The 25,430-nt window shown below is 39.1% G+C and overlaps 1 protein-coding gene across 1 annotated transcript in view; it reads left to right on the plus strand.

Annotated features, from left to right (window-relative positions):
- Positions 1-25,430, plus strand: part of coro7 (coronin 7) — a 374,383-nt gene that overhangs the window by 93,232 nt on the left and 255,721 nt on the right. Inside the window, 1 exon segment of the mRNA XM_046304112.1 lies at positions 20,514-20,564. Coding sequence (XP_046160068.1) covers positions 20,514-20,564 — 51 coding nt within the window.

Below are 25,430 nucleotides of genomic sequence, written 5' to 3' on the forward strand. Positions count from 1 at the left end.
AGTCTTCCTATTAACATTAGTGTGTTAGTTATCAGCCAAGTCTTCCTATTAACATTAGTGTGTTAGTTATCAGCCAAGTCTTCCTATTAACATTAGTAGTCAGCCAAGTCTTCACATTAGTGTGTTAGTTATCAGCCAAGTCTTCATATTAACATTAGTGTGTTATCAGTCTTCATTAACATTAGTGTTAGTTATCAGCCAAGTCTTCATATTAACATTAGTGTGTTATTATCAGCCAAGTCTTCCTATTAACATTAGTGTGTTATCAGCCAAGTCTTCCTATTAACATTAGTGTGTTAGTTATCAGCCAAGTCTTCATATTAACATTAGTGTGTTAGTTATCAGCCAAGTCTTCATATTAACATTAGTGTGTTAGTTATCAGCCAAGTCTTCCTATTAACATTAGTGTGTTAGTTATCAGCCAAGTCTTCCTATTAACATTAGTGTGTTATCAGCCAAGTCTTCATATTAACATTAGTGTGTTATCATCTTCCTATTAACATTAGTGTGTTTATCAGCCAAGTCTTCCTATTAACATTAGTGTGTTAGTTATCAGCCAAGTCTTCCTATTAACATTAGTGTGTTATTATCAGCCAAGTCTTCATATTAACATTAGTGTGTTAGTTATCAGCCAAGTCTTCCTATTAACATTAGTGTGTTACAGCCAAGTCTTCCTATTAACATTAGTGTGTTAGTTATCAGCCAAGTCTTCCTATTAACATTAGTGTGTTAGTTATCAGCCAAGTCTTCCTATTAACATTAGTGTGTTAGTTATCAGCCAAGTCTTCCTATTAACATTAGTGTGTTATCAGCCAAGTCTTCATATTAACATTAGTGTGTTAGTTATCAGCCAAGTCTTCATATTAACATTAGTGTGTTAGTTATCAGCCAAGTCTTCCTATTAACATTAGTGTGTTAGTTATCAGCCAAGTCTTCATATTAACATTAGTGTGTTAGTTATCAGCCAAGTCTTCATATTAACATTAGTGTGTTAGTTATCAGCCAAGTCTTCATATTAACATTAGTGTGTTATTATCACAAGTCTTCATATTAACATTAGTGTGTTATTCTTCAATTAACATTAGTGTTAGTTATCAGCCAAGTCTTCCTATTAACATTAGTGTGTTAGTTATCAGCCAAGTCTTCATATTAACATTAGTGTGTTAGTTATCAGCCAAGTCTTCATATTAACATTAGTGTGTTAGTTATCAGCCAAGTCTTCCTATTAACATTAGTGTGTTAGTTATCAGCCAAGTCTTCCTATTAACATTAGTGTGTTAGTTATCAGCCAAGTCTTCATATTAACATTAGTGTGTTAGTTATCAGCCAAGTCTTCCTATTAACATTAGTGTGTTAGTTATCAGCCAAGTCTTCCTATTAACATTAGTGTGTTATCAGCCAAGTCTTCCTATTAACATTAGTGTGTTATCAGCCAAGTCTTCCTATTAACATTAGTGTGTTATCAGCCAAGTCTTCCTATTAACATTAGTGTGTTAGTTATCAGCCAAGTCTTCCTATTAACATTAGTGTGTTATCAGCCAAGTCTTCCTATTAACATTAGTGTGTTAGTTATCAGCCAAGTCTTCCTATTAACATTAGTGTGTTAGTTATCAGCCAAGTCTTCCTATTAACATTAGTTAACATTAGTGTGTTAGTTATCAGCCAAGTCTTCATATTAACATTAGTGTGTTAGTTATCAGCCAAGTCTTCATATTAACATTAGTGTGTTAGTTATCAGCCAAGTCTTCCTATTAACATTAGTGTGTTAGTTATCAGCCAAGTCTTCCTATTAACATTAGTGTGTTAGTTATCAGCCAAGTCTTCCTATTAACATTAGTGTGTTAGTTATCAGCCAAGTCTTCATATTAACATTAGTGTGTTATCAGCCAAGTCTTCATATTAACATTAGTGTGTTAGTTATCAGCCAAGTCTTCCTATTAACATTAGTGTGTTAGTTATCAGCCAAGTCTTCAGCCAAGTCTTCATTAACATTAGTGTGTTAGTTATCAGCCAAGTCTTCATATTAACATTAGTGTGTTAGTTATCAGCCAAGTCTTCATATTAACATTAGTGTGTTAGTTATCAGCCAAGTCTTCCTATTAACATTAGTGTGTTAGTTATCAGCCAAGTCTTCCTATTAACATTAGTGTGTTATCAGCCAAGTCTTCATATTAACATTAGTGTGTTAGTTATCAGCCAAGTCTTCCTATTAACATTAGTGTGTTAGTTATCAGCCAAGTCTTCATATTAACATTAGTGTGTTAGTTATCAGCCAAGTCTTCATATTAACATTAGTGTGTTAGTTATCAGCCAAGTCTTCCTATTAACATTAGTGTGTTATCAGCCAAGTCTTCCTATTAACATTAGTGTGTTAGTTATCAGCCAAGTCTTCCTATTAACATTAGTGTGTTAGTTATCAGCCAAGTCTTCCTATTAACATTAGTAACATTATTAACATTAGTGTGTTAGTTATCAGCCAAGTCTTCCTATTAACATTAGTGTGTTATCAGCCAAGTCTTCATATTAACATTAGTGTGTTAGTTATCAGCCAAGTCTTCCTATTAACATTAGTGTGTTAGTTATCAGCCAAGTCTTCCTATTAACATTAGTGTGTTATCAGCCAAGTCTTCATATTAACATTAGTGTGTTATCAGCCAAGTCTTCCTATTAACATTAGTGTGTTAGTTATCAGCCAAGTCTTCCTATTAACATTAGTGTGTTATCAGCCAAGTCTTCATTAGTGTGTTAGTTAACATTAGTGTGTTAGTTATCAGCCAAGTCTTCCTATTAACATTAGTGTGTTAGTTATCAGCCAAGTCTTCATATTAACATTAGTGTGTTAGTTATCAGCCAAGTCTTCCTATTAACATTAGTGTGTTAGTTATCAGCCAAGTCTTCCTATTAACATTAGTGTGTTAGTTATCAGCCAAGTCTTCATATTAACATTAGTGTGTTAGTTATCAGCCAAGTCTTCCTATTAACATTAGTGTGTTAGTTATCAGCCAAGTCTTCCTATTAACATTAGTGTGTTAGTTATCAGCCAAGTCTTCCTATTAACATTAGTGTGTTAGTTATCAGCCAAGTCTTCCTATTAACATTAGTGTGTTAGTTATCAGCCAAGTCTTCCTATTAACATTAGTGTGTTAGTTATCAGCCAAGTCTTCCTATTAACATTAGTGTGTTAGTTATCAGCCAAGTCTTCCTATTAACATTAGTGTGTTAGTTATCAGCCAAGTCTTCATATTAACATTAGTGTGTTAGTTATCAGCCAAGTCTTCATATTAACATTAGTGTGTTAGTTATCAGCCAAGTCTTCATATTAACATTAGTGTGTTAGTTATCAGCCAAGTCTTCATATTAACATTAGTGTGTTAGTTATCAGCCAAGTCTTCCTATTAACATTAGTGTGTTAGTTATCAGCCAAGTCTTCATATTAACATTAGTGTGTTAGTTATCAGCCAAGTCTTCATATTAACATTAGTGTGTTAGTTATCAGCCAAGTCTTCCTATTAACATTAGTGTGTTATCAGCCAAGTCTTCCTATTAACATTAGTGTGTTAGTTATCAGCCAAGTCTTCATATTAACATTAGTGTGTTAGTTATCAGCCAAGTCTTCATATTAACATTAGTGTGTTAGTTATCAGCCAAGTCTTCCTATTAACATTAGTGTGTTAGTTATCAGCCAAGTCTTCCTATTAACATTAGTGTGTTAGTTATCAGCCAAGTCTTCCTATTAACATTAGTGTGTTAGTTATCAGCCAAGTCTTCCTATTAACATTAGTGTGTTAGTTATCAAGTCTTCCTATTAACATTAGTGTGTTAGTTATCAGCCAAGTCTTCCTATTAACATTAGTGTGTTAGTTATCAGCCAAGTCTTCCTATTAACATTAGTGTGTTAGTTATCAGCCAAGTCTTCCTATTAACATTAGTGTGTTAGTTATCAGCCAAGTCTTCCTATTAACATTAGTGTGTTATCAGCCAAGTCTTCATATTAACATTAGTGTGTTAGTTATCAGCCAAGTCTTCCTATTAACATTAGTGTGTTAGTTATCAGCCAAGTCTTCCTATTAACATTAGTGTGTTAGTTATCAGCCAAGTCTTCCTATTAACATTAGTGTGTTAGTTATCAGCCAAGTCTTCTTTAACATTAGTGTGTTATCTAAGTCTTCAATTAACATTAGTGTGTTAGTTATCAGCCAAGTCTTCCTATTAACATTAGTGTGTTAGTTATCAGCCAAGTCTTCCTATTAACATTAGTGTGTTAGTTATCAGCCAAGTCTTCCTATTAACATTAGTGTGTTAGTTATCAGCCAAGTCTTCATATTAACATTAGTGTGTTAGTTATCAGCCAAGTCTTCCTATTAACATTAGTGTGTTAGTTATCAGCCAAGTCTTCATATTAACATTAGTGTGTTAGTTATCAGCCAAGTCTTCATATTAACATTAGTGTGTTAGTTATCAGCCAAGTCTTCATATTAACATTAGTGTGTTAGTTATCAGCCAAGTCTTCCTATTAACATTAGTGTGTTAGTTATCAGCCAAGTCTTCATATTAACATTAGTGTGTTAGTTATCAGCCAAGTCTTCCTATTAACATTAGTGTGTTAGTTATCAGCCAAGTCTTCATATTAACATTAGTGTGTTAGTTATCAGCCAAGTCTTCATATTAACATTAGTGTGTTATCAGCCAAGTCTTCCTATTAACATTAGTGTGTTAGTTATCAGCCAAGTCTTCCTATTAACATTAGTGTGTTAGTTATCAGCCAAGTCTTCATATTAACATTAGTGTGTTAGTTATCAGCCAAGTCTTCATATTAACATTAGTGTGTTATCAGCCAAGTCTTCATATTAACATTAGTGTGTTAGTTATCAGCCAAGTCTTCATATTAACATTAGTGTTAGTTATCAGCCAAGTCTTCATATTAACATTAGTGTGTTATCAGCCAAGTCTTCATATTAACATTAGTGTGTTAGTTATCAGCCAAGTCTTCCTATTAACATTAGTGTGTTAGTTATCATTAATTAACATTAGTGTGTTAGTTATCAGCCAAGTCTTCATATTAACATTAGTGTGTTAGTTATCAGCCAAGTCTTCATATTAACATTAGTGTGTTAGTTATCAGCCAAGTCTTCCTATTAACATTAGTGTGTTAGTTATCAGCCAAGTCTTCCTATTAACATTAGTGTGTTAGTTATCAGCCAAGTCTTCCTATTAACATTAGTGTGTTAGTTATCAGCCAAGTCTTCATATTAACATTAGTGTGTTATTATCAGCCAAGTCTTCATATTAACATTAGTGTGTTAGTTATCAGCCAAGTCTTCATATTAACATTAGTGTGTTAGTTATCAGCCAAGTCTTCCTATTAACATTAGTGTGTTAGTTATCAGCCAAGTCTTCCTATTAACATTAGTGTGTTAGTTATCAGCCAAGTCTTCCTATTAACATTAGTGTGTTAGTTATCAGCCAAGTCTTCATATTAACATTAGTGTGTTAGTTATCAGCCAAGTCTTCCTATTAACATTAGTGTGTTAGTTATCAGCAAGTCTTCCTATTAACATTAGTGTGTTAGTTATCAGCCAAGTCTTCATATTAACATTAGTGTGTTAGTTATCAGCCAAGTCTCCATATTAACATTAGTGTGTTATCAGCCAAGTCTCCATATTAACATTAGTGTGTTATCAGCCAAGTCTTCCTATTAACATTAGTGTGTTATCAGCCAAGTCTTCCTATTAACATTAGTGTGTTAGTTATCAGCCAAGTCTTCCTATTAACATTAGTGTGTTAGTTATCAGCCAAGTCTTCATATTAACATTAGTGTGTTAGTTATCAGCCAAGTCTTCATATTAACATTAGTGTGTTAGTTATCAGCCAAGTCTTCCTATTAACATTAGTGTGTTAGTTATCAGCCAAGTCTTCCTATTAACATTAGTGTGTTATTAGTTATCATTAGTGTGTTAGTTATCAGCAAGTCTTCATATTAACATTAGTGTGTTAGTTATCAGCCAAGTCTTCATATTAACATTAGCCAAGTCTTCATATTAACATTAGTGTGTTAGTTATCAGCCAAGTCTTCATATTAACATTAGTGTGTTATCAGCCAAGTCTTCATATTAACATTAGTGTGTTAGTTATCAGCCAAGTCTTCATATTAACATTAGTGTGTTAGTTATCAGCCAAGTCTTCATATTAACATTAGTGTGTTAGTTATCAGCCAAGTCTTCATATTAACATTAGTCTTCAGCCAAGTCTTCCTATTAACATTAGTGTGTTAGTTATCAGCCAAGTCTTCATATTAACATTAGTGTGTTAGTTATCAGCCAAGTCTTCATATTAACATTAGTGTGTTAGTTATCAGCCAAGTCTTCCTTAACATTAGTGTTAACATTAGTGTGTTAGTTATCAGCCAAGTCTTCATATTAACATTAGTGTGTTAGTTATCAGCCAAGTCTTCATATTAACATTAGTGTGTTAGTTATCAGCCAAGTCTTCCTATTAACATTAGTGTGTTAGTTATCAGCCAAGTCTTCATATTAACATTAGTGTGTTATTATCAGCCAAGTCTATATTAACATTAGTGTTTATCAGCCAAGTCTTCATATTAACATTAGTGTGTTAGTTATCAGCCAAGTCTTCATATTAACATTAGTGTGTTAGTTATCAGCCAAGTCTTCATATTAACATTAGTGTGTTAGTTATCAGCCAAGTCTTCCTATTAACATTAGTGTGTTAGTTATCAGCCAAGTCTTCCTAACATTAACATTAGTGTGTTAGTTATCAGCCAAGTCTTCCTATTAACATTAGTGTGTTAGTTATCAGCCAAGTCTTCCTATTAACATTAGTGTGTAGTTATCAGCCAAGTCTTCCTATTAACATTAGTGTGTTAGTTATCAGCCAAGTCTCTTCCTATTAACATTAGTGTGTTAGTTATCAGCCAAGTCTTCCTATTAACATTAGTGTGTTAGTTATCAGCCAAGTCTTCCTATTAACATTAGTGTGTTATCAGTTATCAGCCAAGTCTTCCTATTAACATTAGTGTGTTAGTTATCAGCCAAGTCTTCATATTAACATTAGTGTGTTAGTTATCAGCCAAGTCTTCATATTAACATTAGTGTGTTATTATCAGCCAAGTCTTCCTATTAACATTAGTGTGTTAATATTAACATTAGTGTGTTAGTTATCAGCAAGTCTTCCTATTAACATTAGTGTGTTATTATCAGCCAAGTCTTCATATTAACATTAGTGTGTTAGTTATCAGCCAAGTCTTCATATTAACATTAGTGTGTTAGTTATCAGCCAAGTCTTCATATTAACATTAGTGTGTTAGTTATCAGCCAAGTCTTCCTATTAACATTAGTGTGTTAGTTATCAGCCAAGTCTTCATATTAACATTAACAGCCAAGTCTTCCTATTAACATTAGTGTGTTAGTTATCAGCCAAGTCTTCATATTAACATTAGTGTGTTAGTTATCAGCCAAGTCTTCCTATTAACATTAGTGTGTTAGTTATCAGCCAAGTCTTCCTATTAACATTAGTGTGTTAGTTATCAGCCAAGTCTTCCTATTAACATTAGTGTGTTAGTTATCAGCCAAGTCTTCCTATTAACATTAGTGTGTTAGTTATCAGCCAAGTCTTCCTATTAACATTAGTGTGTTAGTTATCAGCCAAGTCTTCATATTAACATTAGTGTGTTATCAGCCAAGTCTTCCTATTAACATTAGTGTGTTATCAGCCAAGTCTTCCTATTAACATTAGTGTGTTAGTTATCAGCCAAGTCTTCCTATTAACATTAGTGTGTTAGTTATCAGCCAAGTCTTCCTATTAACATTAGTGTGTTATCAGCTTCTTCCTATTAACATTAGTGTGTTAGTTATCAGCCAAGTCTTCATATTAACATTAGTGTGTTAGTTCTTCCTATTAACATTAGTCAGCCAAGTCTTCCTATTAACATTAGTGTGTTAGTTATCAGCCAAGTCTTCCTATTAACATTAGTGTGTTAGTTATCAGCCAAGTCTTCCTATTAACATTAGTGTGTTAGTTATCAGCCAAGTCTTCCTATTAACATTAGTGTGTTATCAGTTATCAGTTAGTTATCAGCCAAGTCTTCCTATTAACATTAGTGTGTTAGTTATCAGCCAAGTCTTCCTATTAACATTAACATTATTAACATTAGTGTGTTAGTTATCAGCCAAGTCTTTAGTTATCCATATTAACATTAGTGTGTTAGTTATCAGCCAAGTCTTCCTAGCCAAGTCTTCATATTAACATTAGTGTGTTAGTTATCAGCCAAGTCTTCCTATTAACATTAGTGTGTTAGTTATCAGCCAAGTCTTCCTATTAACATTAGTGTGTTAGTTATCAGCCAAGTCTTCCTATTAACATTAGTGTGTTAGTTATCAGCCAAGTCTTCCTATTAACATTAGTGTGTTAGTTATCAGCCAAGTCTTCCTATTAACATTAGTGTGTTAGTTATCAGCCAAGTCTTCCTATTAACATTAGTGTGTTAACATTAGTTATCAGCCAAGTCTTCCTATTAACATTAGTGTGTTAGTTATCAGCCAAGTCTTCCTATTAACATTAGTGTGTTAGTTATCAGCCAAGTCTTCCTATTAACATTAGTGTGTTATCAGCCAAGTCTTCCTATTAACATTAGTGTGTTATCAGCCAAGTCTTCCTATTAACATTAGTGTGTTAGTTATCAGCCAAGTCTTCATATTAACATTAGTGTGTTAGTTATCAGCCAAGTCTTCCTATTAACATTAGTGTGTTAGTTATCAGCCAAGTCTTCATATTAACATTAGTGTGTTAGTTATCAGCCAAGTCTTCCTATTAACATTAGTGTGTTAGTTATCAGCCAAGTCTTCCTATTAACATTAGTGTGTTAGTTATCAGCCAAGTCTTCCTATTAACATTAGTGTGTTAGTTATCAGCCAAGTCTTCATATTAACATTAGTGTGTTAGTTATCAGCCAAGTCTTCATATTAACATTAGTGTGTTAGTTATCAGCCAAGTGTGTTATCAGCCAAGTCTTCCTATTAACATTAGTGTGTTAGTTATCAGCCAAGTCTTCATATTAACATTAGTGTGTTAGTTATCAGCCAAGTCTTCCATATTAACATTAGTGTGTTAGTTATCAGCCAAGTCTTCATATTAACATTAGTGTGTTAGTTATCAGCCAAGTCTTCCATATTAACATTAGTGTGTTAGTTATCAGCCAAGTCTTCCTATTAACATTAGTGTGTTAGTTATCAGCCAAGTCTTCCTATTAACATTAGTGTGTTATCAGCCAAGTCTTCCTATTAACATTAGTGTGTTAGTTATCAGCCAAGTCTTCCTATTAACATTAGTGTGTTATCAGCCAAGTCTTCCTATTAACATTAGTGTGTTAGTTATCAGCCAAGTCTTCCTATTAACATTAGTGTGTTAGTTATCAGCCAAGTCTTCCTATTAACATTAGTGTGTTAGTTATCAGCCAAGTCTTCCTATTAACATTAGTGTGTTAGTTATCAGCCAAGTCTTCCTATTAACATTAGTGTGTTAGTTATCAGCCAAGTCTTCCTATTAACATTAGTGTGTTAGTTATCAGCCAAGTCTTCCTATTAACATTAGTGTGTTAGTTATCAGCCAAGTCTTCCTATTAACATTAGTGTGTTAGTTATCAGCCAAGTCTTCCTATTAACATTAGTGTGTTAGTTATCAGCCAAGTCTTCCTATTAACATTAGTGTGTTAGTTATCAGCCAAGTCTTCCTATTAACATTAGTGTGTTAGTTATCAGCCAAGTCTTCCATATTAACATTAGTGTGTTAGTTATCAGCCAAGTCTTCCTATTAACATTAGTGTTTAGTTAACATTAGTGTGTTAGTTATCAGCCAAGTCTTCATATTAACATTAGTGTTTATTATCAGCCAAGTCTTCCTATTAACATTAGTGTGTTAGTTATCAGCCAAGTCTTCCTATTAACATTAGTGTGTTAGTTATCAGCCAAGTCTTCCTATTAACATTAGTGTGTTAGTTATCAGCCAAGTCTTCCTATTAACATTAGTGTGTTAGTTATCAGCCAAGTCTTCCTATTAACATTAGTGTTTATCAGCCAAGTCTTCCTATTAACATTAGTGTGTTATTATCAGCCAAGTCTTCCTATTAACATTAGTGTTCCATATTAACATTAGTTATCAGCCAAGTCTTCCTATTAACATTAGTGTGTTAGTTATCAGCCAAGTCTTCCTATTAACATTAGTGTGTTCCTATTAACATTAGTTATCAGCCAAGTCTTCCTATTAACATTAGTGTGTTAGTTATCAGCCAAGTCTTCATTAACATTAGTAACATTATTAACATTAGTGTGTTATCAGCCAAGTCTTCATATTAACATTAGTGTGTTATCAGCCAAGTCTTCCTATTAACATTAGTGTGTTAGTTATCAGCCAAGTCTTCCTATTAACATTAGTGTGTTAGTTATCAGCCAAGTCTTCCTATTAACATTAGTGTGTTAGTTATCAGCCAAGTCTTCCTATTAACATTAGTGTGTTAGTTATCAGCCAAGTCTTCCTATTAACATTAGTGTGTTAGTTATCAGCCAAGTCTTCCTATTAACATTAGTGTGTTAGTTATCAGCCAAGTCTTCCTATTAACATTAGTGTGTTAGTTATCAGCCAAGTCTTCCTATTAACATTAGTGTGTTAGTTATCAGCCAAGTCTTCATATTAACATTAGTGTGTTAGTTATCAGCCAAGTCTTCATATTAACATTAGTGTGTTAGTTATCAGCCAAGTCTTCCTATTAACATTAGTGTGTTAGTTATCAGCCAAGTCTTCCTATTAACATTAGTGTGTTAGTTATCAGCCAAGTCTTCCTATTAACATTAGTTTACATTTAACATTAGTGTGTTATCAGCCAAGTCTTCATATTAACATTAGTGTTTAGTTATCAGCCAAGTCTTCCTATTAACATTAGTGTGTTAGTTATCAGCCAAGTCTTCATATTAACATTAGTGTGTTAGTTATCAGCCAAGTCTTCCTATTAACATTAGTGTGTTAGTTATCAGCCAAGTCTTCCTATTAACATTAGTGTGTTAGTTATCAGCCAAGTCTTCCTATTAACATTAGTGTTACATTTCCTATTAACATTAGTTATTATCAGCCAAGTCTTCATATTAACATTAGTGTTTAGTTATCAGCCAAGTCTTCCTATTAACATTAGTGTGTTAGTTATCAGCCAAGTCTTCATATTAACATTAGTGTGTTAGTTATCAGCCAAGTCTTCCTATTAACATTAGTGTGTTAGTTATCAGCCAAGTCTTCCTATTAACATTAGTGTGTTAGTTATCAGCCAAGTCTTCCTATTAACATTAGTGTGTTAGTTATCAGCCAAGTCTTCATATTAACATTAGTGTGTTATCAGCCAAGTTATCAGCCAAGTCTTCATATTAACATTAGTGTGTTAGTTATCAGCCAAGTCTTCATATTAACATTAGTGTGTTAGTTATCAGCCAAGTCTTCATATTAACATTAGTGTGTTATCAGTTAGTTATCAGCCAAGTCTTCCTATTAACATTAGTGTGTTAGTTATCAGCCAAGTCTTCATATTAACATTAGTGTGTTAGTTATCAGCCAAGTCTTCATATTAACATTAGTGTGTTAGTTATCAGCCAAGTCTTCCTATTAACATTAGTGTGTTAGTTATCTTCCTATTAACATTAGTGTGTTAGTTATCAGCCAAGTCTTCCTATTAACATTAGTGTGTTAGTTATCAGCCAAGTCTTCCTATTAACATTAGTGTGTTAGTTATCAGCCAAGTCTTCCTATTAACATTAGTGTGTTAGTTATCAGCCAAGTCTTCCTATTAACATTAGTGTGTTAGTTATCAGCCAAGTCTTCCTATTAACATTAGTGTGTTAGTTTACATTTAATTAACATTAGTGTGTTAGCTCTATCAGAGTCTTCCTATTAACATTAAGTCAGCCAAGTCTTCCTATTAACATTAGTGTGTTAGTTATCAGCCAAGTCTTCCTATTAACATTAGTGTGTTAGTTATCAGCCAAGTCTTCCTATTAACATTAGTGTGTTTAGTTATCAGCCAAGTCTTCATATTAACATTAGTGTGTTAGTTATCAGCCAAGTCTTCCTATTAACATTAGTGTGTTAGTTATCAGCCAAGTCTTCCTATTAACATTAGTGTGTTAGTTATCAGCCAAGTCTTCATATTAACATTAGTGTGTTAGTTATCAGCCAAGTCTTCATATTAACATTAGTGTGTTAGTTATCAGCCAAGTCTTCATATTAACATTAGTGTGTTAGTTATCAGCCAAGTCTTCATATTAACATTAGTGTGTTAGTTATCAGCCAAGTCTTCCTATTAACATTAGTGTTTATCAGTTATATTAACATTAGTGTGTTAGTTATCAGCCAAGTCTTCCATATTAACATTAGTGTGTTTATCAGCCAAGTCTTCATATTAACATTAGTGTGTTAGTTATCAGCCAAGTCTTCATATTAACATTAGTGTGTTATCAGTTATTAACATTAGTGTGTTAGTTATCAGCCAAGTCTTCCAATTAACTTCCTATTAACATTAGTGTGTTAGTTATCAGCCAAGTCTTCCTATTAACATTAGTGTGTTAGTTATCAGCCAAGTCTTCCTATTAACATTAGTGTGTTATCAGCCAAGTCTTCCTATTAACATTAAGTCTCCTTCCTATTAACATTAGTGTGTTAGTTATCAGCCAAGTCTTCATATTAACATTAGTGTGTTATCAGCCAAGTCTTCCTATTAACATTAGTGTGTTAGTTATCAGCCAAGTCTTCCTATTAACATTAGTGTGTTAGTTATCAGCCAAGTCTTCCTATTAACATTAGTGTGTTAGTTATCAGCCAAGTCTTCCTATTAACATTAGTGTGTTAGTTATCAGCCAAGTCTTCCTATTAACATTAGTGTGTTATCAGCCAAGTCTTCCTATTAACATTAGTGTGTTAGTTATCAGCCAAGTCTTCCTATTAACATTAGTGTGTTAGTTATCAGCCAAGTCTCCATATTAACATTAGTGTTTATCAGTTAAGTCTTCCTATTAACATTAGTGTGTTTAGTTATCAGCCAAGTCTTCCTATTAACATTAGTGTGTTATCAGCCAAGTCTTCCTATTAACATTAGTGTGTTAGTTATCAGCCAAGTCTTCCTATTAACATTAGTGTGTTAGTTATCAGCCAAGTTTCCTATTAACATTAGTGTTTAGTTATCAGCCAAGTCTTCCTATTAACATTAGTGTGTTAGTTATCAGCCAAGTCTTCCTATTAACATTAGTGTGTTATCAGCCAAGTCTTCCTATTAACATTAGTGTGTTAGTTATCAGCCAAGTCTTCCTATTAACATTAGTGTGTTAGTTATCAGCCAAGTCTTCATATTAACATTAGTGTGTTAGTTATCAGCCAAGTCTTCCTATTAACATTAGTGTGTTAGTTATCAGCCAAGTCTTCCTATTAACATTAGTGTGTTAGTTATCAGCCAAGTCTTCATATTAACATTAGTGTGTTAGTTATCAGCCAAGTCTTCCTATTAACATTAGTGTGTTAGTTATCAGCCAAGTCTTCATATTAACATTAGTGTGTTTAGTTATCTGGCAAGTTGCCTTTTTTTTCTTTCTCTCTCAAACAGAAAACAGTAGGGAACATTGGATGTGTCATTAGTTAGGCCTTAACGAGGCACTGGAGGCAGGGTACATAACTGTTTAGTGTGGGACGACATCCATCAGGCCCCCGCATGCAGAAAACCCCAGTGACCTCTGACCCCAAGCCCTGCACACGTCCAGGACCATGTTCATTAGGCACCAAATGGAAGAAAATGGGCTGAAACAGGCAGGGACTTCCTGGACTTGTCCAGTAAGAAATCATTGTTTTAGTTTTCCATTACAAAATGTTTTGCTATTTTCTTCTCTAATGAATACATCCCAAGCCTCTTCTCCCCAGCTGCCCTGCCCGACCCCTGCCTCTCCTGGGGAGAAGGGAGCTATAGTAAGGGTCCTTTCTCCATCCTCTGCTCCCTGACAGGTTCTGCGAGTTACTGCCTTTTTAAAGCAAAGTAAAGAGCAGAGATGAAAAACACGCAGGACGGGACCTCAATCCTCACATGGCCACAGAGGCCTGTCGCAAGGCCCCAAGAGCAGGTGATTTAGCGCCCCAGGAGAGAGGACCTAGGCATGGAGGCATGTGTGGTGCCCCCTCCTGTCATAAAATAATAACTGTGCTGGAAGGTATTTCCATCGTGTGTGTGTGCGCGGTTGAGTAGGGGGTGCCAGAGTGGAGGGAGCTCTGGGTTTATGGAAGGGGCGCAGAGGGAGAGAGGGGAGTTTATGAGTAGAAGTGGAATGGTTTCATGTGTAGTTGTAGTTGAACTTGGACACTAGGCAGGTGCCTTTTCATCAGCGGGGGATAACATAACTCATTTTTTAACACTTCCTGCCTTTGAGGTACAGTATGTGCTGTGGCAAATGTTGGTGTACTTCCCTTGTCCTCTCCTGCTCTCTTGGACACTTTCTCTGTCACAAACAGACATTCGGTGATAATCTAGAATCGGCTTTCTATTTCGCAACAAAGCCTCCTTCTCTCACGCCGCCAAACATACCCTAGTAAAACTGACTATCCTACCGATCCTCGACTTCGGCAATGTCATCTACAAAATATTTTCCAATACTCTACTTAGCAAACTGGATGCAGTCTATCACAGTGCCATCCGTTTTGTTACTAAAGCCCCTTATACCACCCACCACTGCGACCTGTATGCCCTAGTCGGCTGGTCCTCGCTACATATTTTTCGCCAGACCCACTGGCTACAGGTCATCTATAAGTCTACGCTAGGTAACGCTCTGTAACAGTCCGCCTTATCTCAGCTCACGATAACAACACCCGATAACAACCTGGAGACTTACATTTCCCTCACTAACTTTGAGCAGCTAACCGATCGCTGCAGCTGTACATAGTCCATCTGTAAATAGCCCACCCAATTTTCTGCTCTTTTGCACTCCAGTATCTCTACTTGCACATCATCTGCTCATCTATCACTCCAGTGTTAATCTGCTAAATTGTATTACTTTGCTACTATGGCATATTTATTGCCTTACCTCCTCAGCCATTTGCACACACTGTATATAGACTTCCTTTTTTCTATTGTGTTATTGACTGTACGCTTGTTTATTCCATGTGTAACTCTGCGTTGTTGTTTGTGTCGCACTGCTTTGCTTTATCTTGGCCAGGTTGCAGTTGTAAATGAGAACTTGTTCTCAACTAGCTTACCTGGTTAAATAAATAGAAAATCTGGTTGGGTTCTCTGAGACAGAGCAAGAGCCCTGGGTGCTTTGTGTTTATTTGTCGCCAAACATTAAAAAAATATATATTTTTGATTAGAACAGGGAAGGACTACCTGAACTTGTGCAATAAGAAACGCCAATTTTTGGTTCCTGTTGAAAAACATTTAAAAACGTTTCCATAAGGAACCAAGCAAGATCAAAACCTACAGAGAGACAGGCTGTCGTGTGACTCTGTGTGCTTAACAATTGTGTGTCAGAGTGGGGGTCATTTTCCCCTGTTTGTATTTCCAGTGACCAGAAAGGAGTTCGCCCATCAGTCAGTCAGTGGTGGCCCGTGCTCAGACCAGAATTACTATTAACATGATGATAGTCTTCCTAAGGAGGGGCGGAGCAGCAGCCTTCCTAAGGAGGGGCGGAGAAAGAGAGACCGAGAGATGGACAGAGAAGAAAGAGAAAAGCGAAAGGCAGAAAAAGAAAGGGAAAAACAGAGTGGAGGAGAAATGTGACACTAGATGAGAGCGTCTGGGGGTTCAGGCTTCTCTGAGTTGTCTGAGACCTGGGGTGTAATTTAACTCAATGGGCCCTTCAATCTCTCCAATACCCTTTATTTAAGCAAATAGGCCCTGTACGTGTGTTCAATTGAGGCCTGGCTCACCCAAATGGGTGAACATGGGGTGCGCTACGTCAGATGAAGGGAGACCGTGACCATCCATCCGTCACCCAGCGAGCAGCACTCATCATAACAGTCCTGGGGTGTGTTCATTAGGCACTAAATGGAAGAAAGCGGAGCGACTGGAAACTACCAATAAGAGACGCTCAGTTTTGTTTCCCGTTGCATAACGTTTTGCTATGATGTGCTCTAATACACACTACCCAGATGTAGGGGCCAAGAGATGCATAATTCCATCAAGGGCTGTAACAGACTGGTTTTAAACACTGCAGTTCACCTTCCCTAACCTGTTCCATCAATCCTACTCCAAAAAGAGAAACAGTTCCTATCCCATTCCTCTCTCACTACCTCTGTCTTCATGTACTGAACAACCTCTTTCACTTTCTCCCCATGCTGTTGTCTGCAGCAACAGTTATGACCTCTCTATGGAGTCTTGTAGCTTCTACAGCAACAGGTATGACCTCTCTATGGAGTCTTATAGCTTCTACAGCAGCAGGTATGACCTCTCTATGGAGTCTTATAGCTTCTACAGCAGCAGGTATGACCTCTCTATGGAGTCTTGTAGCTTCTACAGCAGCAGGTATGACCTCTCTATGGAGTCTTGTAGCTTCTACAGCAACAGGTATGACCTCTCTATGGAGTCTTATAGCTTCTACAGCAGCAGGTATGACCTCTCTATGGAGTCTTGTAGCTTCTACAGCAGCAGGTATGACCTCTCTATGGAGTCTTGTAGCTTCTACAGCAGCAGGTATGACCTCTATGGAGTCTTGTAGCTTCTGTTAATGTGGGTTTTCCACATCAAAACAGTGAGCAGATATTCCCCTTTCTCTTCATATTGGATATACTTTTTATCCAGCTCCGTTTTAATAGACACACACACACACACACACACACACACACACTCCCTCCCATGATAAAGAAATATTATTAGTTATTATCAGTGTGTGACCCAACTCCTCCTGATGTCACACAGTCTGGACTGTCAGTCACTGGGGATTGACACTGTTTTTTGTGGGGAGTTGCCATGGACAACTGGAAAGGGGAGGTTGGCTGTGTGCATGTGTGTGAAAGCTATACAGCAGGGTTGAACTCATTAACAGCAGCTTGAGAATGATTTTCGTTCTATGCCACTTTGATTAAACAGCTGCAGTCTCTGCGCGCACACACACACACACACACACACACACACACACACACACACACACACACACACACACACACACATACACACACACTTGTGTTTGTGTTAGGAGAGTGTGGCCACCCCACCTGTGTGTTTATGAGAGGGTGGATCACGTGTGTGTGTTTAAAGCCAATAGGTTATTGTCAGGAGGTTATGAGGGACTGTTTGAGTGTGTCTGTTTATACTAGTGGGCACATTGCATGGGACTGACTCCCATCCAGCTGTTTATACTAGTGGGCACATTGCATGGGACTGACACTCATCCAGCTGTTTATACTAGCGGGCACATTGCATGGGACTGACACTCATCCAGCTGTTTATACTAGTGGGCACATTGCATGGGACTGACACCCATCCAGCTGTTTATACTAGTGGGCACATTGCATGGGACTGACACCCATCCAGCTGTTTATACTAGTGGGCACATTGCATGGGACTGACACCCATCCAGCTGTTTATACTAGTGGGCACATTGCATGGGACTGACACCCATCCAGCTGTTTATACTAGTGGGCACATTGCATGGGACTGACACCCATCCAGCTGTTTATACTAGTGGGCACATTGCATGGGACTGACACTCATCCAGCTGTTTATACTAGTGGGCACATTGCATGGGACTGACACTCATCCAGCTGTTTATACTAGTGGGCACATTGCATGGGACTGACACTCATCCAGCTGTTTATACTAGTGGGCACATTGCATGGGACTGACACTCATCCAGCTGTTTATACTAGTGGGCACATTGCATGGGACTGACATTCATCCAGCTGTTTGCGGCTAGATAGTTTCCCCTCCGGTGGATGATTTTGTTTGTTGTTAGAACACTGAATAGTTCTCTTTTGACAAGGGTGGTGTGTGTGTGTGTGTTTGCGGGTGTGTAGTGTGTTAAGGTCAGTAAGGGCAGCCAGTCTCTAGAGGCGATGGTTGATGATCTGTCCACCCTGCCTTGTCTGCTGTGTTTTCCCTGCTGTGTGTGTGTTGGTCTGTGTGTTGTTGGGACAGGGCCTGACACTGTGGTCTCTAACCCCTTGCTTCAGCCTGGGTCACAGAGGCCCAATGCCACAGCCTTAGGCTACACTAACCTGTGGGTGGGCTGTCACCACACACACACACACACACACACACACACACACACACACACACACACACACACACACACACACACACACACACACACACACACACACACACACACACACACACACACACACACACACACACAGCGCTTTAGAATAACCCCTGTTTGTTATTCCAAGCAGTGAACAGCAAATAAATCCATCATCCATAGTGGGGACTGTTGGGGGAAAACACACACCCACTTTGAACTGGGTCTTTGAAGGCAAGGCCAGGGGAACCACTTCCTCTCAACAATCACTTTCTTCAACTTTGATTTCAGCTGGGGTGTGTGTGTGTCTCACAGAAAGGTTAATGCCTGGTCTGCCTGTCTGTTTTATGGTTGTGTTTGTGCTTTCACTGTGTAAGTGCACAAAAACCTGAGTCCTTGTATCAGTCAGTGTCATTGCCCTGATTCTTTCTGACATGCGTTGATGTCTTGGTGGGGGTTGTTTGGTCTGAGGGTTATTACAGTTGTTACCTGTTATTATGCTGTATGTTTCTATCAGTGTTTCACTGATATCTGAGCCCTGTGTCATATTGAGTGACACACACACACACCAGGACAGGAGTGTCCCCGGCCACAGCCGGTTCCCATTTCCTCGCAATCACAGAGGAACCCCTCTCTGATTGTCTGGCCTGATTACTGCCGTATGCTGAGGGCCAGTGGGGGTGAAGTGAAGGGGGGTAAAGGGCGGTTGGGGGGGACACAATAGGGCAAGGACGGATCACTGAATTACTACTCTATGATTCATAAAGCGTCACAGAGTAGGACTGCTGATCTAGAATCAGTTTTTCCTTTTAGATCATAATGACTACCATTATTTGGACAGGTAGGGCCTGATCCTAGATCAGCATCTCCTACTCTGAGATGTTCTATGGAAAAGGGCTGAGGATCAGTCAGATCTGATACATATACAGGGCCCAGAGTTTTACCGGTTGAGACCACATGGTCAGGAACACCTTGTGGCTCCAGTAACATAGTCTGCCGTAACTCCTGGCTCCTGTGATATAGTCAGAGAAAGTTTGAATCCTAAGCAACCTGCATTCACATTGTTTGAAGTACAATAGACCAACATAGCTTTGATCTACTACAGTATCTATGTGCTGGAAAACCTTGGCAGAGCATGAATGGAGTAGGCATTGTGATGCTCATGTGAATTTCCTATCTTTTTTTGGCTTCAGACCAATCCCCCCCTACTTCTCACTTAAAAAATATTTTAGTTTTTAATACACTCCGAGGAAAGTTTATTAGGTACATCCATCTAGTACCGGGTCGGAACTCCCTTTGCCTCCAGAACAGCCTGAATTCTTTGGGTAATGGAATCATTGCTCAATTGGTATCAAGGGACCTAACATGTGCCCGGAAAACATTCCCCACACCACCGCCACCAGCCTGTACCGTTGACACCAGGCAGGATGGGGCCATGGACTCATGCTGCTTACGCCAAATCCTGACTCCACCATCAGCATGATGCAACAGGAACCAGGGTTTGTCGGCCAGGCAATGTTTTTCAACTTCTCAATTGTCCACTATTGGTGATCACGTCCCCACTGGAGCCACTTCTTCATGTTTTTAGCTGATAGGAGTGGAACCCTGTGTGGATGTCTGCTGCAATAGTCCATCTGTGACAAGGACTGATGAGTTGTACTGCCGTTATTATTGTACTGCGCCGTGAAATGCCCAGGAGGCCAGACATTTCTGAGATACTGGAACCGGTGCACGCCTTGCACCGATGATCATACCACGCTCAGTCGCTTAGGCCACTGGTTTTGCCCACTGAATGACTCGATGCCTGTCTGCCTGTTTTATACAGCCAGACACAGACACGTGACTCATTATCTGTAGGAGTGAACCATTTTTGTGAATGGAGTGTTGTACCTAATAAACTGTCCAGTGAGTGTATTGGTGTCTGCTGAAATGAAATCGTCAGTCATTTCATGGACTGTGGGTTAGTTATTTCAAGATTTTATAGTGGTTCACTGTAATCATGGTTGGCTTCTACAAATACCAGGAGAAGGCTGTGTTGCACTGTTTAAGACCATGCTAACATTTTCTGGTGTTGTTCAGTTCCATATGCCTGTCATGATTTAGAAGAGTAAGAAAGGGACCAATCAGTTTGGGCTTCTGATTCAAATCTAAAGATCTGTCAACATTGTCTTATAGCGTTCATTTAAGTACTTCAGTACTTCTGTGTCATTTTCCAAGTAACCCCAATACACATCTTTCCTTTTTTTTGTTTTCTAGGACAAAAAGCTGCGAGTCTTTGACCCCAGAGCCCAGCTGACACCTGTTCAGGTAAGTCACTATACTGGACTCCACATCTCCTCTAACCCACAAGAACTAACCAGAAGCATCATTCATTGCCATCCATCCAGTGAATGTATGCTGCTTGACAGAGCTCATAGAATGAATGGGTAGATTAACAGAGGACAGGGGTGATGCATTCTGTATGACTGTGACCTGGCTCTCTGACTTTGTCCTGGAGTTCAGCAGAGGTTAGCCTGCTGGACCAGGTATCAGAGGGTTAAAGCATGTTACTCTGTGTGTCTCTAACACTTCACAAGATGGAGAACTACAGGCACGGTCAGCTCTCCATCTCCTCTATGTTGATTTATAATGGCCGACCTCCTGACCCTTCCCTCTGGAAGCTGCCCTGTCAGTCTGCCTTGCCCCACTCTGTGGTGGGATGGTGTAGGGTGGACTTGCCCCTACATGCTGGTCTTTGCTCAGTTGTGAATTTTCTTCACTTATGGTTAAGATTAGGATTGGTTGAGGGGAAGCTGATCCCAGATCTGTACCTAGGGGAAATATGACCTAGTCCCACTGAAAAACATGGTGGCTTTGGCCCAAAGCTCTCACCACTGTCCCTTCTCCTGATTTATCTAAGTATTGATTCATTAGGACTGTACACAAGTTAGTTACCCGTGGGAACCAAGGGAAACATTAGGAATGGTGTTGTTGGTGTGACCTTGAACCTCTGTGACCTCTGGTTACTTCCTTACTGGGATTTATCAGAGTTGTTGACGATGGCATCTCAGTCCCAGCTTTTGGCCAATCAACCCTGAGCAAGGCAGTTAACCCACTGTTCCCCGGGCGCGGGAGACGTGGATGTTGATTTAAGGCAGCCCCTCGCACCTCTGATTCAGAGGGGTTGAGTTATGTGGAAGACACATTTCAGTTGAAAGCATTCAGTTGTACTACTGACTAGGTACCCCCTTTCCTTTCCTTTCCAATGGTACTCCATCACAACCAGCAGGAATGAGGAGGAGGCACACGCAAACCCTCCTGTATGTGTGTGTGTGCAACATTGAGAAATTATTCTCTCACTTTTTGGCAGCAGACATCAAGGGGACCTCCCAGAGAGATGTCATTAGTGTTATAGTCCCTGTGTTAGTCTCCCTCTGTCATCTGTAAATAGAGATGTCATTAGTGTTATAGTCCCTGTGTTAGTCTCCCTCTGTCTTCTGTAAATAGAGATGTCATTAGTGTTATAGTCCCTGTGTTAGTCTCCCTCTGTCATCTGTAAATAGAGATGTCATTAGTGTTATAGTCCCTGTGTTAGTCTCCCTCTGTCATCTGTAAATAGAGATGTCATTAGTGTTATAGTCCCTGTGTTAGTCTCCCTCTGTCATCTGTAAATAGAGATGTCATTAGTGTTATAGTCCCTGTGTTAGTCTCCCTCTGTCATCTGTAAATAGAGATGTCATTAGTGTTATAGTCCCTGTGTTAGTCTCCCTCTGTCTTCTGTAAACAGAGATGTCATTAGTGTTATAGTCCCTGTGTTAGTCTCCCTCTGTCTTCTGTAAACAGAGACTGGCTGGAAAAACAATACATGCTCTAGCCAGCAGATTAAATATTACACACCGCTCAGCGCCCACCGCCCGGGTGTAAATACCTGGAGGACAGCTCACTGCCAAAGAGGGTGTGTGTGTGTGTGTGTGTGTGTGTGTGTGTGTGTGTGTGTGGTGTGTGTGTGTGTGTGTGTGTGGCTATGACACCTTTATAAATGGATTACTGTTTCACAGGCCTCTGTGCCGACTGACATCATGCGCTTTGTCTTAAAGGAAGTTCCATATGGATTTTTCTGTACGTGGCCTTGGGCATTGTGTACATGAGTCTCTGTGTGTGTGTCTATTTACTGTGAGCGTGTTTGCTGAATCAATGTGAGAGAGGATAACTGGCTCCAGTCCAAGTGTTTGAACCCTCCAGTACAATATTTACCTCAGGTGTGTCAATCTGTCAGACACTGGAGAACCTTTCTGACGACATCTCCTGCTTTTAACCAACAGGACAGCACTCCCATGGAATATTACTTCAGGTTGTGGATGCGTTTGGCAATGGGACCATTGTTAGAAATGAACTGCTACTCAAATGACTGAATTCCTTAGTTCTCTCGATGCGTTTGGATAAAGAACATTGTGAAACTGAAGTAAAAACCTGCTGGAATGTTTTCAGTTTGCTCATTTAAGGGTTCTTTGTGAAGGGTCCACATGTCTGGAACTCATGACCCAGGGCTTTGGAAACACACACACTTACACTCACACTCACACTCTCATATTCATCAAGAGGACCTGATAAGTGTGCAATAGTTAAACCAGAAAGCCCCATCATCTCAGCCCTCTTGACAGGTTTCAGAAGTCTCTCTGGAGAACGTGAGAAGGAGCACCACTCCCATTAACACCATGCTGGATGGTAGAGTAGACTTTAACGAGCAGAGCAGTGGTTCATCCTAACATCCTAACACACAGCTGGTGTTCCAAATGGCCCCCTATTCTCTTTATAGTGCACTACTTCTGACCAGGGCCCATAGTGCTCAGGTCAAAAGTAGTGCACTATGTAGGAGAAAGGGTGGCATTTGGGACAGACAGAAACACAATGAGGCTGGTAATTGGACCGGATCGAGGGTGTGAATCTAATGTATACATGGGTCTCGGAGTACTGTTAAACACAGTATTACACACAGCATTACATTTCAGTTAACACTGGGGATCTGACAGACATTCACTGCATCACAATGAAATCTGGGGGAAACCGACGGCGGTTTGGTTTTAGATGTCTTTGTGATGCCCCAGATGTCTTTGTGATGCCCCCAGATGTCTTTGTGATGCCCCCAGATGTCTTTGTGATGCCTCCAGATGTCTTTGTGATGCTCCCAGATGTCTTTGTGATGCCCCCAGATGTCTTTGTGATGCTCCCAGATGTCTTTGTGATGCTCCCAGATGTCTTTGTGATGCCCCCAGATGTCTTTGTGATGCCCCCAGATGTCTTTGTGATGCTCCCAGATGTCTTTGTGATGCCCCCAGATGTCTTTGTGATGCCTCCAGATGTCTTTGTGATGCCCCCAGATGTCTTTGTGATGCCTCCAGATGTCTTTGTGATGCCTCCAGATGTCTTTGTGATGCCTCCAGATGTCTTTGTGATGTCCCCAGATGTCTTTGTGATGCCTCCAGATGTCTTTGTGATGCCTCCAGATGTCTTTGTGATGCCTTTGTGATGTCCCCAGATGTCTTTGTGATGCCTCCAGATGTCTTTGTGATGCCTCCAGATGTCTTTGTGATGTCCCCAGATGTCTTTGTGATGTCCCCAGATGTCTTTGTGATGTCCCCAGATGTCTTTGTGATGCCTCCAGATGTCTTTGTGATGCCTCCAGATGTCTTTGTGATGTCCCCAGATGTCTTTGTGATGCCCCCAGATGTCTTTGTGATGTCCCCAGATGTCTTTGTGATGCCTCCAGATGTCTTTGTGATGCCTCCAGATGTCTTTGTGATGTCTTTGTGATGTCCCCAGATGTCTTTGTGATGCCTCCAGATGTCTTTGTGATGCCTCCAGATGTCTTTGTGATGCCTCCAGATGTCTTTGTGATGCCTCCAGATGTCTTTGTGATGTCTTTGTGATGTCCCCAGATGTCTTTGTGATGCCTCCAGATGTCTTTGTGATGCCTCCAGATGTCTTTGTGATGTCTTTGTGATGTCCCCAGATGTCTTTGTGATGTCCCCAAAGATTGATTGTTTGTTTATGTCAAACTGCCTCCAGATGTCTTTGTGATGCCTCCAGATGTCTTTGTGATGCCTCCAGATGTCTTTGTGATGCCTCCAGATGTCTTTGTGATGTCTTTGTGATGTCCCCAGATGTCTTTGTGATGCCTCCAGATGTCTTTGTGATGGTTTATACTTTTGGGACTAGTCTATTGGCCCATTAAGTCAGACCAGCTCAATCTAGCACATCATGTAGTATTTGAAATTATTTCCAGTAGTGTTTGAACCCAGGTCTGGAGGAAAGCTGGTAACTATTAAAGAGAGGATCTCCTCTAAAGGAGGTGAGAAGTGATGAAGTGTTTTGACTTCACTAAACAAATCATGTCATCGTTCAGCAGGCATTCAGTGCAGCAGTACCATCCAGGGCTATATCTTGGAGCCTGTCCTGATTCCACCCCTAGCCAAACCTGGGTGAAGTGGTTGTTAGAGGAGTTTGCTTGCTAAAGCACTGTTGACTGGACTAGCTTTCATTCAGTGCAGTACCATCCAGGGACATATGGAGCAGATTTTTGACGTGTCCTGTTCAACCCTAGCCTGGACGCCAAACTGTTGCGATGTTCATTTGGCATGACAATGACCATATGAGCTGGCAAGATGGCACAAACAGATCTGGGACCAGGCTAGTTCAACCGTAGCCGAGATGCCAAACTTGGGTGTGCTTCAGCCTACTCTTTCTAAAGCCTTAACCTTCGTTACGGCAGTTTGTTTGCTCAAGCATGACCATATGGGGCAACCATGCTACATGTAGCTTCCACCCAGCTTGTAGCTACAGTATATCACCATCTCTCTGGTTCCCACTAAGGCCAAGCTGCCAAGTCAAAAGGCTCTTTATTGGGAAAATGTATGAAATCGAAAATGTTTTGCTCTTAATTTAGGGGTAGGTTAAGGTTAGGATGGACATGATTATGTTCCCTTATAGGCAGGTGGTGTAAATATATAGACAGTAATTGTAGCTGTGATTTTTGCTGTATTTATGGGGAAAGAGAGCTTGCTGGGTAATTTAAGCTTCGGACTGGAAGAGCCGTATTCCAACTGCGTGTGTGTGCATGCATGCATGCTGCACACATAGTGTATATTTAGATAGCTGGCAGTGTGTGTGTGTGTGTGTGTGTGTGTGTGTGTGTGT

This window comes from Oncorhynchus gorbuscha, linkage group LG16 (assembly GCF_021184085.1).
Source record: "Oncorhynchus gorbuscha isolate QuinsamMale2020 ecotype Even-year linkage group LG16, OgorEven_v1.0, whole genome shotgun sequence".
Taxonomy (NCBI): domain Eukaryota; kingdom Metazoa; phylum Chordata; class Actinopteri; order Salmoniformes; family Salmonidae; genus Oncorhynchus; species Oncorhynchus gorbuscha.